Consider the following 15051-nt stretch of genomic DNA (forward strand, 5'->3'; position numbering starts at 1 on the left):
GGTGCATATGTATTTTCACCTAAAAAGGGGATCGAGATTAAAAGACCTGTAACAGGATTGGATTTTGCCTCATTGTATCCCAGCCTCATCATGTCTTACAACCTCTCTCCAGAAAAAATGATATTAACCTATGAAGAGGCTGATGATGCGCAAAAAAATGGAAACATCTTACATAAGATTGAGTTTCCATTTAATGACCGCATCATTCATGCTTGGTGTGTAAGACATGATAATCAATTCGAGAAGAAGGGTTTATATCCTATTGTGTTAGAGGATTTGTCCAACAAGAGAAAAGAACTTAAAGCTCAGCTTGCCTCATTAGGAAAGAAAAAGGAGCGCCTTGGGAAAATGATCAGTTTAGCTAAAGAGAGAGGTAAAAGAGTTCCGGAAAGCTTAAATTCGGAATACTCATCCGTATGTTTCGATTATAACTGTTTGAATTCCAAGCAGTTTGCTTTGAAGGTATACATGAATACTTTTTACGGGGAGGCAGGAAATAGCATATCCCCATTCTTTCTTCGTGAATTAGCTGGAGGGATCACTTCTGCAGGTCAATATAATATTGGTCTTGTCGCTAAATTCGTATCTGGAAAAGGTTTCGGAATAAAATATGGTGATACTGATTCTTTATACCTCACCTGCCCAGATAAGTATTATGAAATATGCGATAGAGCTTTTAATGAAGGAAAGCTTTCCAAGGAAGAATACTGGACTGAAATGGTTAATATTACTATGGGTGTGATGAAAAAGTTGCGCGATCAAGTAAATGCTTATCTTAGGATAGAAAACGGCACATCTTATCTTAAGATGGCATATGAAGAAGTATTATTCCCTGTTTGCTTTACCGGCAAGAAAAAATACTTCGGTGTACCACATGAAGGGGTTGTCAATTTCAGGCCGGATGAACTCTTTAGAAAAGGAATTGATACTGTAAAGCAAGGCCAGTCCCAGCTTTTTAAATACATTGGGGAAAAAATTATGTGGGAAGCTATGGATATAAATAACACGCGCTCAATTCATAAAATTGTTGAAAATATTCTCAGAGAGGCCAAACATAAGCAATGGGATTTTGATGATTTTATCGTAATGGCTACATGGAAGCCTAAGAAAAAAAATCTTTGCATCCATCGCTTTATAAGACGGATGAGAGAAAAAAATGAGAGAATTCCTGATCCCGGCGAACGGTTTAGTTATGTAGTTGTCAAAGGCCCACCTCTCTATAATGAAAAAGGCCGAAAGGAACCGCATAGAATTGGAGATTATATGGAATATGCAGACATCGCAAAAGAGCTTAATATGGAAATAGACATCAACTACTATTTAGAAAAAACAGTAGGAATGTGCGCACGCTTTATTAACGAGGATGATAGATACCAACCACCACCTTCACATAAAATTATGCAACTCAAAGATTCGGATGAGAAAGAAAAGCAGATCGACACTTATTCCCAGGACGAGGCAAAAAAATGGCTTAAAAAATATATAAAAGGCTTACAATAAACTTTCTAGGTATTTCAATGATTCAGTTCACAAAGTGAACCATAGATGATACCATCAGATTATATTATTAAGTATTCTAGCGGAGGTGTGACGATTTCGGCTAGAATACTTATAATATTATTTATGACTGCATATTTTTTCGTACAATAATACCGGTTAACTTCAATTCCTATAATCGATCTGGGTTCGCATCTCCGACCTCCGATCATATATCCCGACCTCAGATATGCCCGGAGATAATCATTAGTATTTTGCATATCAAAGTTTACGATCAGCCGAAAATCTGCATATTTTAAAGATAAGCTTTATTGATATAATGGCCGAACTACGCGACCAAGTTTCCCAGTACATAGGCTTCGAACTAAATGAAATTCGCCTCCCAATCACAGAAGAGGATAGGTGGCTATTTAGTAAGATAATAGCAGATCAGGAAGGAATGGCAGATATTGTAATGGATGACTATCGATATTTACTACGATATGGACATAATGGTAAGGGAGGTGAGTTCATTCATATTGGATGGTTACTAGCATGTACGGTGGCCCAAGCTAAAAAAGTCTTAATAAATCCGCCCGAGCGCCAAGCCGAAAGAGATTTATCAAAAAAGGTATTAGCCCGCATTCAAAAAAGATTCGAAGGAGTCCCACTAGCGCCAGTACTTATACGGTAGTCGATTAGGTATTATTTCCGAGATGGTCTGTCCCGAAAAAATCTTACCTGGTCGGTCGTCTTTTTTCCGCGAATTCCACCATTTCCTAGCCATGAAGCATATAATCGTAATAAGTACTAGGGTAAGTATAGAATATATTAACATAGGCGGGATCGAGGAGCTTGTGACGATAGGAGTAGTTGCTAGTAAAGGCACCGCTTCTGCGCCACCTACAGAAATTATTTGAGAAGGATTAAGAGTGGAAGGAGTCCCTTCAGGACCAAGTTGCGATGAATCATTCATAGGCGGGGGTTGAGGATCTACTTTATTATTTTTTTCCAATTCTAACTGGTCCCTGAGAGACCTATTTTTCTCCATTAATTTTGATCGTGCCGAATACAAAGCATCTATTTCCCGACTGGTTATCTCATGTGTCGCTTCTATCCCTTTTTCCATACATTCTATTTTATATTCTTTCGAATTAAGGTCTTCCTTCACTCGTTCCAATTCAAGCCAGAGAGAATCGATCTCTTTACGATCAGATTGGGCTGGATCCTCTATCATCCCTCCCACTGCATTCGAATCATGGAGCACCTGTTCTAGTTTCAAGTCATCCAACTTACCTTCCAATTCACGTACTTTAGTTTCAAGAGAAAGAATCTTGGTCTTGTCGGCGGACGAAGCTTTCCGGGCTAAAGTCCCCTCTCTTTTCAGTGTTTTAATCTTAGATTTGAGCGATTGGATTTCGGCAGTATATTTGGCTTCAAGCTCACGTTGACTCTCAGTATGAGACTTTCGTTCAGAAATAAGTTGGGATCTAACTTTAGTAGTGGATGCAATTAACTGGCTAGCTTTATTTTCAAACTCCTTTTCTCGCTCATTGTACTTATCTACCAGCTTTTCGCTGAGATCATTAATTTCGGCTTTAGATTTGAGAGCGGAATATAATTTTTCTTTAATCTCTTGCTCATTTGCACCACCAAGTCGTTGACCGACCCCCCTAAAGGAACAATCACTTTTATTATTGATATCTTTCAAAGTATATACATTGGTCATAGCCTTTTTTTTTCGGCTTAACTGTTACTATAGTAAAAAAAAAAATATGACTAAAAATTTCTGGATCGAATCTACCGAAAATATATCGATAGTACCAAATATACTGAATGAATCGGATGGATCGAATGAATCGAATTTATCGAATCTACCGAAAATATATTGATAATACCGAACAAAAATCGAATGAATACTGAAAATATATCGGTATTTTTTCGAAAGATTTTTTCTATCCATTTGTAAAATGATTAGGTATTTGCGCTCAGATGCAACCCGTCTATCTTCTGAAGATATTCAGGATATTATTAAAGCCAAAAATTCAATGAAACGGGCATCAGAAGCCATGGCTAATAAATACAAAATATCAACACGACGGGTATATCAAATTTGGAGAGGAGTCCATCCACAAATAGATCCTAAAGATATAAAGCCATTTTCAGAAGAATCTGATACGTATCAGCAAGCAGATCCTGTAGAATGCAATGTTGTTTTGGGGAATAAGGTGAAAAAGACCAGAGGAAAAAAAACTAAGTCTAAATCCGTTCACATCTTTGAGTCACCTGTTATTCAGACACCACTAGCTTCAATAAGTTCAAAAGGTTTAAATATAAGCAATGAGGAATTAGGAGTATTTTATGAGAAAGAAGATAAGAGAGGTGAAAAAGTCACAGAAGGAATAAATAGGATACTAGCCATGTAAAAGATGTTTTTCATTTAGTTCGATATAGCGTGATAACAACTCCTCACATAGTCCGTTAAGATTTTCTTTAGACTTAAGAGTGCTATATAGCATTTTTTCAAGCTCCTCATAACTCACTTTTTTTTAAATGTACCATCTTCGATTAAGTCCTGCGAAATTTTGTCTGGGGTCGAGGAATCATCACATTCGGGAATAGTGGTCGCACAATTCACCTCAAGCTTGTTCTTGACCTTATGCATATTAATTGGGATAAAAAATTCCTTACCATTACATTCTAGTCTTAATTCTCACTTCGATGCAAGTAAATCATAGTTATATTTATCAAGCAATGTGTTGGGTAAAATAAGCATCGGCTTAGGATACTTGACGACTGCAAAATCAGCGTATATAGTACATCCAGGAGTGAAATTTACTGGAACATTCCTAACAATTCCAAGCGACTCTGTAGGAGTAGTAGCAATGTCTCTGAGATCATGTTTTTCTTTTGTATCAATTTCTAGCTTTGATCGTTTGGCTATATCCTTAAACATGATTGGAAAATTAGCACCAGGATCAACTGTACCTGCCGGAATCACTAGACGCTTAATTCTACATTTAACAGTGGCAACATCTGTGGCGGGATCTTTTCTCCGTACAAAATCTATCTCCATAGGAACATCAATGAATTCATCCTCTTCAGAATCAGCCAGTGTTTTAGAATTATCGTTCTGTGAGTGAAGGAGGGCCGTGATAGTACCAAACTTTTCATTAAGCACCTTCTCAATAATTTTCTCAATGATTTTTTCTAAGCGGGATTGTTCGTCCTGTGGTGGGGACTTTAAACTTTGCTTTTCCTTCTTGGAAATAGGAACTGATGCGATCCCAGAAGGATCTGCTAAAGGGGGGATCCCAAAGGGACCGGTTATTTCCGCATCTTTTACCTTATGAGACTTGCAAGTTTTTGATTTCTTCTTCTGTGAGGAGGTAATAGGACTATGTCCTTTCTTCACTTTTTTTTTACCCGAGATATATTAACATTAATTTCAGCATCAGCCTCAGCCTCAGACTCTGATTCAGAAGATGAACTCTCAGAGCTAGAAGAACTATCCTCAGACTCCGACGAAGAAGTATCATTATCGGAAGAATCTGAATCCGATTGTTCGTCTACTCTAGCTGTATGGACTCGACCACTTTTGGATTTTTTCTTCTTAGACTTATTTTTTGATTTCTTTTTCTTTGTTTTAGAAGTTTTACAGGCAGGTTTACAGCCACTTTTATGTAACTTTTTAACCGCATTAATTTGTTTGGAAAGCTTAGCATAGTTGGCATTAGCAACACCCAATCTCCGTATTAATTCGTCATTAATATAATTATCTAAGGATGTAAGATCTCTTGGTGCATCAGGTGACATTCCCAAACGTACTGCACGTATATACATCTTTTCTAAGGCCTCATTATTCTGAGGGTGTACTTGAGCCGGTTGAGCTAGTTGGGTTCGTAGGGAGGCTATTTCAGATTTTAACTTATCAATCTCAGCCGAAGAAGATCCTTGAGAATTGGTTTTATGTGACGGTTGATGCAGAGTCGTTCCAAGAATTTGCTGGGCGCTATATCTCTCAATTTCCTCTAATTTCTTAATTAATGCAGGAAGAGGAGTCTCTAAGCCGATTCGTCTTACTTCTATTTGGTTATCAGGCTTAAGACCATGAAAAAATTGTTGTTTAACTAATTCATCTTGATTTATAGCAGGAAGTAAAGGGTATGCTAATTTAACCATTCTCTTTAAGTTAGCATAGAATCGCCCTACAGGATCATTACCTTGAACAAGCGACTGAAATTTAACTTTAGATTTTTCAGCAGTAACCGTTGGAAAGTCATGTAAAAAGGTATGTATCTTCTGTCCAACAAACATTCCAAGAACTATAACATTACCACCCGCATTAGCATTTGGTGCATTTGGAGCTAAAAGTGTCGGGCAACCACCTGATATAGACCAGTCCTCTTCCCAAACAGTATGTCCAGGTACTATTGGATTGGCAATCGCATTATTATCAGCCGGTACAGTATTTCTTATATGAAGAGCTCCACCCCGAAACTGATTAGCATTAATAGCACGCAATGCATTATTATTAGCCAGACCATTAATGGCACCAATATTTGCAAGACCAGTATTATCGCTAATATTTTGCAATTCCCAGTTTCTTCCCTTTATCTCAGTTTCATACCAATCTCTTGCATAATCTTTTAAACCTGATTCAAAGAGTCCATCAATACGAATTCGGTGTTGATGACCTGCATTCGGATCGTGATTAGGTGAAGCTTCACACCATTGACGCAAATCTCTTATATAATCTGCTGGATCTTCACCAGCTAAACCATGAAATTTTGGAGGCGGATATCCTGCCATACCTATATGTTGTATATTAGGTGGGTTATTCTGAAGCGCCAAAATTTGTCCTTGCAAATTTAAAATATTCTGATCTCTTTGCCTAATCACTAGCTGGAAAACAAACTTTTCACGTAGTAATTCACCGATACGGGTTTGCTTTCTCGCTATAATGACTAACATCCTATTTACCTGATTTTGGGCATTAGTCTGTAACTGTTGGGTATTTTGCTGAAGACGGTTAGTATCTCGCCGATATAATAGTTGTTTAGCAAATTTTTCCCGCAATAGTTCCTGGATACGCCTATCTTTATCTCGATATGAAAACATCCAGCGCCTGGATTCTTGTCTTTCATTATTATAGGCCAGCATAGCCAAGTTCCGCTCTCCTTGAGCATTGTCCCTTTCTCTCACAGTTCTTTCAACTCGAACTCGGGATTCATCTAATAAACGTTGTAACCGTAAATTCTGATTTCTACTATCTCTTAACTGATTTCCAAGATCCCGTTCCCGGTTATTCGTATCATTTAATATGTTCTGGTACTGATCACGCTCAGCCGTAATATTTTGCAAAGTAACCCGAATAGTATTTAATGAACCTCTAATACCATCTATAACATTAGCAGGATTCTGCATAGGCGTACCAACACCTCTAATATGATTTTCTATCCGCTCTAGTCCTCTATTAACGTTTGCAATAAGATTAGTCGTTGCCATATCTAAAGCATTTATTGAGATTTTTTTATCTATGAGAATCCGGATTCTTGCTTTAAGACTCCCAACCTTATTTTCGAGTTCTATGATTCGACCATCTTGAATAGACCCAACCTCATCTTTGAATTTTTTATCCTGTTGTAAAACCCTAAGCTGTTTTCGCAAGTCAGATATTTCTGATTTAAGTTTCTCTATCTCTTTTTCGTGGGCTATGATAGTATTATCCTGTAATGAGATAGTTCGATAACATTGCTCAAGCTCCTTCACGAGAGAGCGAACTTTTTTCTCATTGCTCTTATTAATAAAAATCTCATCTTGAAGCTCACTACGAAGTTCCTGATTCGTATCTAAAAGCTGTGAATATGCCGGATCAAACATGGTATTTCATCCTAATTTATAGTACTATCATAATAATCCTACCTTGAGAATGAGCCAACCACAGATTGTAATTGATCCCGATGAGGCTCGTAGTATTGAACGGAATCTGGTCCTGCGAGGGATCTATTATCGCTCTACTGGATATTTTTCTAATCCTAAATCCTTAAGAGAAGCATGTAAAAAAGAAGGTCATCGATTCCACCTAAAAGATGTGAAAGAATGGCTGGGAAGACAGGAATCTTACCAAATCTATAAATTCCCACCCAAACATATTCCTAGAGTTAGTTATGGCCGAATTTCACATCCCAACAAAGTACATCAAGCTGATATATTATTTCTTACCCATGATCATTTCAGAGGTAAGACCTATAAAGCGGTACTTAATATAATAGACTGCGCTTCCCGATATAAAGCTTCTATTCCACTCACATCGAAGAATAGTTCAGAAGTTGCTAGAGCATTCAGAAAAATTTATGATGATCCTAGTAATCCTCTTACCTATCCTAAATTACTTCAAACAGATAATGGGCGAGAATGGATGGGCGAAACCTCCAGATTATTGCAAGAGCATAATGTCACAATTCAAGTGATTGGTCCATATTCCCATCGAGGTCTTGCATTTGTGGAGCGTTTCAATCAAACACTCTCGAAGATTCTATACAAGATCCAGTATGCTATTGAATCAATATCTTCCGACCCTAAACTAATAAGAGCATGGGTTAGATTTTTACCGGTAGTTATTAATTATCTAAATAACTATCCCACACGCCTTATTCGAGAACCAGGATCAGAAAAATGGGGACTTGAACCTGTGAAAGCAATTGCTTTAGAACGAGTCGAATCTAGACCATCTACAAAATATAAGCGCCCAGTTGGAAAAGATGAAATAACGTTAAAGAAAGGTGATAATGTCCGTTACTTACTTGCCAATGCAGAATGGGAGGGTGGAATGGAGAATCAAAAACGCGCAACTGACCCTATATGGTCGCCTTCTATTCATAAAATCCGAAAAGTTATTGTTATAAAGAATGAGCCAGTATTATATTATCTCGAAGGTAATGAATTTACACCATCACGCGGGTTTGTGCGAAGAGCTCATGTTAATAGTTGATCCAGAAAAGGTCGGGTATCCACCCCAAAGCATATTATCTGTGCATATTGTTTATGCTTCTAATAATGAGACAAATCAGGCTGAGGAATATGCCAGAAGACGTGGTGGTCAATGTCTAGGAAGGACTGGGCGAATAAATGGTCATGGTATATATCTTTGGTCTTGTGAAAATGGTGCGCATCAGTGGGAGTATCCACTAAAATATATCATGAAAAAATTTGAATGGTGTCTGCTATGCCATCATACTAGCGAAAGGAATTGCCGATACATTTTTGAGGATCTGCTAGGCAAAAAATTCCCATCATGCAGGCCAAATTTTTTGGATGGAATGCAACTCGATGGATATAATGAGGAATTGCGTCTTGCATTTGAATACCAGGGTCCTCAACACTATCATCACAATAGCTTCTACCACCGGGATAATAAAAATCTAAAATCACAAAATATGCGTGATCAGAAGAAGCGGGATATATGCAAGAAGCAAGATATATGTCTTATTGAAGTGCCATATACATGTGATCTTTTTCCCTATATTAAGCATACTCTAATCGAGAAAGGGTTCTTGAGTAATTCTCCAAGCTAGATCGGAGAGAAATATTTTCTTGATAGGTTTAGAATATCATTAGTAAAAGATAGTTCAACATGAAAATAAAGAAACTTGAGCCAGTTGAAAGGCTGGTATACCATATTAACGAGATCAAAGATGCCCAAAAATACAATGCCAATTCGAGTGTTCCCCAATGGCCTTTCACATTACTAATTTCAGGCCGTACTAATTCAGGGAAGACTAATGAGGTTCTCAATCTCATGCTTGGAAATAAGCTTTATCGAATGTTTAATGGGAAGAAAGGAGGGACGCGTTATATCAAGAATGATGATTTGCTATTAATTGGCCACAATCTTGAGGAGCCGAAATATATGTACCTCGAATCGGCGTATCAGATAATTGCAAATAGTCTAAGGCCATATCGTGAAAATATCACATTCCGGGCTTTGGAGCCTAATAAGATTCCTAAGATAAATTCATTTTTTCCAAAAACTGGTACGGTGGCTATATTCGAAGATGTATGTGCTGATCCAAAGGAAGTGCAAAAGAAAATTATTCCTTATTTCATTGAAGGACGCCATTACAATGTCAGTTCGATATATGTATCCCAGAGTTACTTTGACTGCCCAAAGATAATACGAAAAAATCTTACACATGTCTGCCTATTTAACGGGTCCTGCACTACGGACGAGCTAGTTAGAATTGTGCGTCAATATGCCAATGACTGGCGTAGTGTGATTAAGATTATTGACAAGGCTTTATGTGAACATAAATTCATTGTTTTTGATTTAACAGTACCCCGCGAACACCCACATAGGATACGCCTCGGCTGGGACCAAATTCTTGAAAAAAGTGCCCTAGCTAATGAATAGAATCCCCCCTCAAAGCTATTAATGAAGTGAGACGAAATGTATATTTTTTCTGGATTTCTAGATCATGTTCAGATTCACTATGCCTCTTCGCCCATAATTTCCTTTCATGAGTGTTAGAATATATTTCCGGTTCTATAGTCACATCACTATGCTCCGTTTTAGAAAGGATCTGATCAACAAGAGCGATAATTTTCCTATCCTTAACAGAAATAATATCCTCCTGATGCTGGCATTTATTCTCTAACATGTCAATGGACTTTTCTGCCGATGCAATAGCTTTCTTCGTATCAGGAATTATACTTTTGAATAAAGCTATCGAATCTGATAATTGGGTGACTTTCTCGCCACTCTCCTCCAAAGACCTGGTCATAGCTACCTCACGAGACTTATACTGCTCTTGCAATTCGAGAAGCTCTTCAATCTTTTTTTCCAATACCTGCTTTGATATACACAATTCCTCATTTTCTTGCCTTAACGAAGTTTCACAGTCGCTAGTAATGGGCTTCATCTTCTGATGCTCTTTTTGCTTAATATAATTTCCAACCGCCTTATTTAACAAATCTTCCACTTCGGGATGGATACTACTTGCCTGTTCTATTGATAATGGATGTTTTCGTGAAGTAAGACGTCGCCATACATCTATTTTGATGGAATGAGGGAGCTGGTTAAGTTGCTTTGAGTAATATACGTGAAAAGATGGTGTTAGTATACCGGTCGTTGTTACTGGCCGTAGCTAATAAAAAATTTTGAGAATTTTATAGATTCAGAAATTTTATAAGAAAATTTTGAGAATTTCCCCCAAAGGTGCTTTGCTACGCGCCAATATCACGGATTGCGTCACATCAGATAGGGGATCTGCTAGAAAACTCCGATTGGCAAAAAATTCACGTGATTTTGGCAGGGGTGTCCCGGCTGAAATCTGCCAAGAATACATGATCACGTCTTTCGTGATACAGATAATAAGTTTTTAACTATTTCGTTTTGTAATTGCTTATCTTCCAATTTCGCAATTCTGGCCTTAAGCTCAGCATTCCTGGCTTCAATCTCAGCAAACTTCTTTCTAAGTTCGGCATTCTCGACTTCGAGCCTGGCAATGCATATTTTCAATGAATCGGTCTCATCTATTTCAGATTGCATGCTTGCGTAATGTAGTATTAGTATGTTAATATTCAAAAATAAAAAACAGTTCCCTGAGGGAACGATCGGTCATGTGATTTTCCCTCACGGCCCGTAAGCGAAATTTGCCAAGAAAAAATATTGTATAGTACATGAGAATATATGTTTGTGAAATCGACCACCAGGGTCAGTTTTTATTATAATACAAAATAATAGTACATCCATAATCGAAGGAGCTAAAGCTAAAGAATTATCTCATCTATAATTTCGCAGTACTGGTCAGTAGTATCCCGAAACCTAGCGCTCATCCGAACATTTTTAAAGTCCCTGTCATGCCAAAAATGGACGACATTTAATCCCTTCTCTTGAAGCTTCTCAGATGGCCAATACGGATTAGTTACAACATAATCTTCACGGGAGAAGTGTACAATCCAGATCTCTCGGGGATGGAGTTGCTCTTTATACTTAAACACTTGCTCAAAATGCCCATCCAATTTTGAAATTGAAGCCGTCGCTAACAGTTCAAGAAGAGCTTCCAGATGGGGATTTTCAGGCTTCTTTATGGTTAGGTCGCAATAGAGGTGATAGTAGTCCCCATCATCACAAACTTGTTCGAGGTGCCACTGACCAGTGATCTCATATCCATGGATCTTTCTTAACCAATTCACTAGGACCCGGTACATCTCTGCATCGTATGTACTTTCTTGGAACTTTGATATAATGTTCGAATTCTGTCCCTGTGGAAATGATTGGAACTTTTGTATGAGCGGGAGGATCCTAGTGCTATTATACCTTGGTCGAAATCACGTACTGCGGTCTTTAAAATCTCCAAAATGTCTATAGATTTATCATCCCGTAATGGGATATCTGCAGAAGCATCCAAAACTTTGCTAATACTTCGTTTTTTAGCGATAGGGGTGGAAGAAACTAATGAATCTGACTTTGAGGAGACCGGCTTCTCTATTATCTCTTCTTGCAGGTTAGAAGTATCAGCTAAAGGTTTGCGACCTTTTTTTCCACTAACCTATATAAAAGTAAACCCCCTCAGTAATAAGTATCATCATTGGGGGATAATGAAATAAAAAAAATAATATTTTTTAGAATGGTGATACTAGAAGTAACGACCATATGGGATGCTCCTATATGAACCCATCTGCCCAAACACGGAATATTACTCAGTATACTTTTATCAAAAGGAAGGTACATAACCGAATCCTCCTCCAGAAACAGTAGACCTTTAATAAAAAGTATCGCCAAATAATCTCACAACATCTAACAGAATGAATATGCTAAAACACTGCAATAACCGAGGGCTTATATATCCCCAAGCGAAAGCTTCTTGTACCTAACATACCATATCTGAAAAATGTGTATTCGGGCCTGCAAAATAGAAACACATACCTTCTTCTTAAGTAAGAGATTTCTAACAACTTCGTGAATCTCCTGCGAGGCCATCGGATCATCACGGAAAATATATAAGGTATTGTAAAATACTGTATGTGCCTCATTTCTTTCGGTAAGCCCAAACATATTGGTTGACCAGGATATGAAATGCTGAAGAGACCATACTCCACACGGAAAGAGCCAAAAGTATTCGATTTTGCCTTTTTCAGAGACTCTTGATTTCTCTCTAAATATCTTAGCTTGTTTTTCAAGCTTCATAGCAGGTCCCCACTTCATACCATCCTTCATGAACTTTCTTTCTGTCATGTCTGGGAAGATCTGACCATCTATTTTCTCTTTACGAAGGATCTTGAAATCGTCCTCATCGAGATTTATGTTCAGATCGCGTAAAAAATTAATGAGGGTCTCAGTATCCCAGTTTTCAGCCAACGTGGAGCGGTTTGAAAAAGATGTAGAAGTAGACATGTTTTATTAATTTGTTAGAGGTAGAAAACCCAAAAATAGCTGATAAGGCACTTCGCAAGAAATACGTATAACGAACTTACCCTCTATGATATATGGCCTTTTATAAATAAGAAGAGACGCGCTAGAGTTTGTTTTTTGGTAAGAGACGCGTATACTTATGTTTTGTAACAATGCAATTAATACAGATTGGCATATTGCTATTTTAGTAAGATTAGCATTACATTATTCGGGAGTTAATCTAGAATAGGCAGATCGTAATATTTTACCCCTTCCTGCATAAACCTGCAGGTGGTACATTTCATGGGTGGACAATATATTATTATTTTATTGAAAAAAGCTAATATAATACATTTTCCTATATAGCACAGATGATACAGATTCGAATACTTGAAGCCTTGTAAGAAAACTGTGTCTGGCCGATCTTTTCCCATCATTGATTAGCACCGTCTATATGCCCATTTTTTGTTTTGAGAATCTTCTAACCATACTTTATATTTATACCACCAGTCACTAGTTAGCCGACTATAGGTTTTTATGGATTCTATGTCACGTGGTCCCAACATATCCTTTCTAACAAAATACCTAAAAATGCGATTTTCTTCAGTATCAAGATAATATTTGGGATTCTGTGTCCATTTTACCATGATAGGCCATTCAAATACACCAGAAAGAAGTTCATAACCTTCTTGTTGTAATAATTTTTTAACAAGTTCAAAGCTTGACCAATTTAACCAGTACGCTAATTGTTCTCGTTTCTCTTCTGCCCAAGTTCTAGCAGTATAAAGGGTATAACCATTATATTGCATGTTAAAATGCCATTCTTTCCAGATATATCTTATTAGTTTTCCATTAATATAATAATAATACTCATCTGGATGAATAATACCTAAATACTTCCATATGTCAGGAGTACTATCATTCCTCACCGCCTCCCAAATCTGTTTTGCCAAAGATTCAGGTCTCTTCTTGTAATTCCTGTAAGCTCGCTGGATAACTGTTGCATATAAATTTTCAAAGCCGTAATTATAGTATTTAGGAATCAAGATCCCCAAGATCGCTTCATTGATCTTCCTGAAATACTTTATTAAAATAGTTATACAATATTGGAGGATCTAACCCAGAATAGATGGATCATGCATATTCCACATAAAATGCAGGTGATACATTTCACAATTATACTAGGCGATCATGTATGCAGATTATATAGCGTAAAAAAATAAAGTATAAGTTATACATTGCGCCTTTAGCTAAATGATATTAATCTTCAATAGTCTATAATTAATATATTTCTCAGTCAGTTAAACCAGTTAAACGAATGTGATTTTTGTACCATCTCTCAATCTTAATGCGGGTACTCCGTTTCGATTAAGATGGTCTATAGATGGTAATAAGTTATTTTGTTTAGCATACCGAGATGAGATAAATATTTCACTTGTATTACTTTTGCAATTTGATGATTGATGTAAAACTGGCGAAATCATTTCTTGCCCGGTATTAGTAATATAAACTGGCTCGAATTTTAGAGCACTTGGGATAGTATTTTTTGCCATAGTTGTTTTAACCTGTGTGTATGTTTCATAGCCAATTGTACGAGAATCATAATCATATGATATCGATGCCAATTTATCCTTCTCTGAGTGTGAAAGAGATTGGGATGCAAGTTCCAATTGGAGACGATTAATTTTAGCCTCTTCTTGTAATATGTATTGTCTATATTGCCAGATCTGAAATTCCCTTCTATCAATAGATTTGAGAATTTCATTTCTTCTTGCATGTTCATTCGAAATAGTATTTCCAGAAATACATCTTTTCAAGTGGCTATCTCGATAGGTTATGGCAAGACCATCAAGGCCATTTTCAGATATGAAAACTAAGGAGTCACATACACTACAATATATGTAATTTGATGGAAGACCATGGACTCTATCACTTCTTTCAATTAAATTTCCATGCATCGTAATATATCCATTCTTAGAAAGGATTTCCCTGGAATAGTTATCTTCTAGTATTTTCCTAAATGGATCACGAATACGAGAGCACCACATTTCTGGTGTTTCGTGATCATGTCTTTTTGTTAAAGGGCTTAATCTTTCAAGTATTCTTCTATAATCTTCAGAGCCTCCATGAGTATTCCATGCATCAATTAGCTTAGAATAGGCTTTACTATCTAAATCCAT

The 15051-nt window shown here is 37.1% G+C and overlaps 6 protein-coding genes across 6 annotated transcripts; 2 read left to right on the top strand and 4 right to left on the bottom strand.

Moving 5' to 3' along the window:
- Positions 1-2213: 2213 nt before the first annotated feature.
- On the bottom strand, positions 2214-3205 carry OCT59_028262 (uncharacterized protein; the record flags this gene model as incomplete). Its single annotated transcript, XM_066147172.1, has 2 exons — positions 2214-2255; positions 2384-3205. The coding sequence occupies 2 exons, from the start codon at positions 3203-3205 to the stop codon at positions 2214-2216; spliced, it is 864 nt and encodes a 287-aa protein (XP_065993909.1).
- A 241-nt stretch (positions 3206-3446) lies between these two features.
- OCT59_028263 (uncharacterized protein) lies at positions 3447-3902 on the top strand (the record flags this gene model as incomplete). The annotated part of the gene is made up of 1 exon (XM_066147173.1): positions 3447-3902. The coding sequence occupies one exon, from the start codon at positions 3447-3449 to the stop codon at positions 3900-3902; it is 456 nt and encodes a 151-aa protein (XP_065993910.1).
- A 287-nt stretch (positions 3903-4189) lies between these two features.
- Positions 4190-7359, bottom strand: OCT59_028264 (uncharacterized protein; the record flags this gene model as incomplete). Its single annotated transcript, XM_066147174.1, has 4 exons — positions 4190-4822; positions 4903-5488; positions 6107-6290; positions 6570-7359. The coding sequence occupies 4 exons, from the start codon at positions 7357-7359 to the stop codon at positions 4190-4192; spliced, it is 2193 nt and encodes a 730-aa protein (XP_065993911.1).
- Positions 7360-7931: 572 nt separating this feature from the next.
- OCT59_028265 (uncharacterized protein) lies at positions 7932-8470 on the top strand (the record flags this gene model as incomplete). The annotated part of the gene is made up of 2 exons (XM_066147175.1): positions 7932-7945; positions 8071-8470. 2 exons carry the CDS (start codon positions 7932-7934, stop codon positions 8468-8470), a joined length of 414 nt encoding a protein of 137 aa, XP_065993912.1.
- A 3202-nt stretch (positions 8471-11672) lies between these two features.
- On the bottom strand, positions 11673-12535 carry OCT59_028266 (uncharacterized protein; the record flags this gene model as incomplete). Its single annotated transcript, XM_025309943.2, has 2 exons — positions 11673-12029; positions 12407-12535. 2 exons carry the CDS (start codon positions 12533-12535, stop codon positions 11673-11675), a joined length of 486 nt encoding a protein of 161 aa, XP_025188044.2.
- A 776-nt stretch (positions 12536-13311) lies between these two features.
- On the bottom strand, positions 13312-15051 carry OCT59_028267 (uncharacterized protein; the record flags this gene model as incomplete). The annotated part of the gene is made up of 2 exons (XM_025313210.2): positions 13312-13868; positions 14205-15051. The coding sequence occupies 2 exons, from the start codon at positions 15049-15051 to the stop codon at positions 13312-13314; spliced, it is 1404 nt and encodes a 467-aa protein (XP_025188045.2).

Source organism: Rhizophagus irregularis, chromosome 8 (assembly GCF_026210795.1).
Source record: "Rhizophagus irregularis chromosome 8, complete sequence".
Classification (NCBI taxonomy): domain Eukaryota; kingdom Fungi; phylum Glomeromycota; class Glomeromycetes; order Glomerales; family Glomeraceae; genus Rhizophagus; species Rhizophagus irregularis.